General features: G+C 57.6%; 1 protein-coding gene across 1 annotated transcript; it reads right to left on the reverse strand.

Moving 5' to 3' along the window:
• Positions 1 to 808: 808 nt before the first annotated feature.
• Positions 809 to 988, reverse strand: SMIM3 (small integral membrane protein 3). The gene has a single exon (XM_010021141.1). It carries the CDS (start codon positions 986 to 988, stop codon positions 809 to 811), a length of 180 nt encoding a protein of 59 aa, XP_010019443.1.
• Positions 989 to 1329: the final 341 nt, after the last annotated feature.

Raw genomic sequence — 1329 nt, forward strand, 5'->3', positions numbered from 1 at the left:
TATGCACTGACACCACTGTAGTGTGGATAGAGCCGCACAACACCGTCACATATAGAATAAGTCCATTTATTTCACAGCAAGAGGCAATGTAAGAAGTTACATGGTCCCTTGTCACCACCTGGGCACAAACCCCTCTGCTTTGCCCACCCAGACAGGGGCACACAGACCCTCCCAATGGGGTCAGTGTGCCAGGTGAGTGGTGGAGCACTGAGCACAGCCATCGTGTGGGCAGGAGCTGCCCACAGTCCTCTGCCCCATGAGACACAGAGGAACCGAGCAGCCCACATGGTTTTCCTGCAGTTCCAGCAGGTATCTGATAGAGGAGAAGCTGGTGCCAGCTGCATGTCTGCTGTGCAGCCAGGGCAGGCTCTGCCACCGATGCTTCTAGCTGAGTCTCCAAATGCACAAACAGAAGCCACATCCGTCTTGCTCTGACCTGTCTTTCCCAATCACGCTGACAACTGGGACTTCCTAAGAAGAAATAGCCTTGCCAGGCATTTCCACACCTTGCTGCTTGCCTGGGAGGAGATGGGTCACCAGCAAAGACGAGACCAGCCTGGCTGCCTCATGGGAGTCACTTCTAGCTGGACGGGTTCACAAAGTCACACATCTCCTGGCTGGTGCCCAGGCCACCATCTCCTCGACAGTCCCTGTGAGCTTGATAGGTAAATAGAAGGCAGTGGAAAAGCCAGGTTGAGGGGCAGGCGTGTGGGTGCTGGCCCACCCCGGCTCCTGCCCTTCTCTCCACAGCTACTGGGGTGCCCCATCGGGGTCCCCAGCACAGGGTCCCATGTCACTGGGCTGTCCCTCACACGATGCCATTGCACGTGGGGTGAGTCCGTACCCGGTAGATGATGACGGCGGTGGCCGGGCAGAGCACCAGGGCTGTCATGACAAGGATGGTGGCCAGGATGATCAAGACGATGACCCAGATGTCCAGGATGTGCTTGGGGAGGGCAGCAGGACCTGCGGGGTCAGGGAAGTCCATCCTGCAAGCGAGAGGTAGAGGGGTGATGGGGCAGCCCCCTCCATCCCTCCCGTAGCCAGAAACACATCCTCCCCCCATCACTCTGAGAATCCGCTGCTCTCCAGGGAGACCCCTACAGCCACATCCAGCCTTGGCCCTGGGCTTCTTCAAGAGCAAGAGGGTTTTGGTAAAGGCTCCTTGGAGAAGCCCTGGGATTTTAACGTGCTCTGGTGCAGCTGGATAAAAGCCCAGAGAAAAACTTCCCTGTTAATTGCTGCCGTTGTTAAAGCAGCTGATAAAGCAAAGCCACAACCAGGCATCCCGCTGGTCCCTCGCGGGTAGGGAAACGGTGGGGGCAGCGT

Source organism: Nestor notabilis, unplaced genomic scaffold (assembly GCF_000696875.1).
Source record: "Nestor notabilis isolate BGI_N333 unplaced genomic scaffold, ASM69687v1 scaffold29518, whole genome shotgun sequence".
Lineage (NCBI taxonomy): Eukaryota > Metazoa > Chordata > Aves > Psittaciformes > Psittacidae > Nestor > Nestor notabilis.

What these genes read in the sequence shown, in the direction of transcription:
- SMIM3 (XM_010021141.1), bottom strand. Translation starts at nt 988, where the DNA reads ATGGACTTCCCTGACCCCGCAGGTCCTGCTGCCCTCCCCAAGCACATC.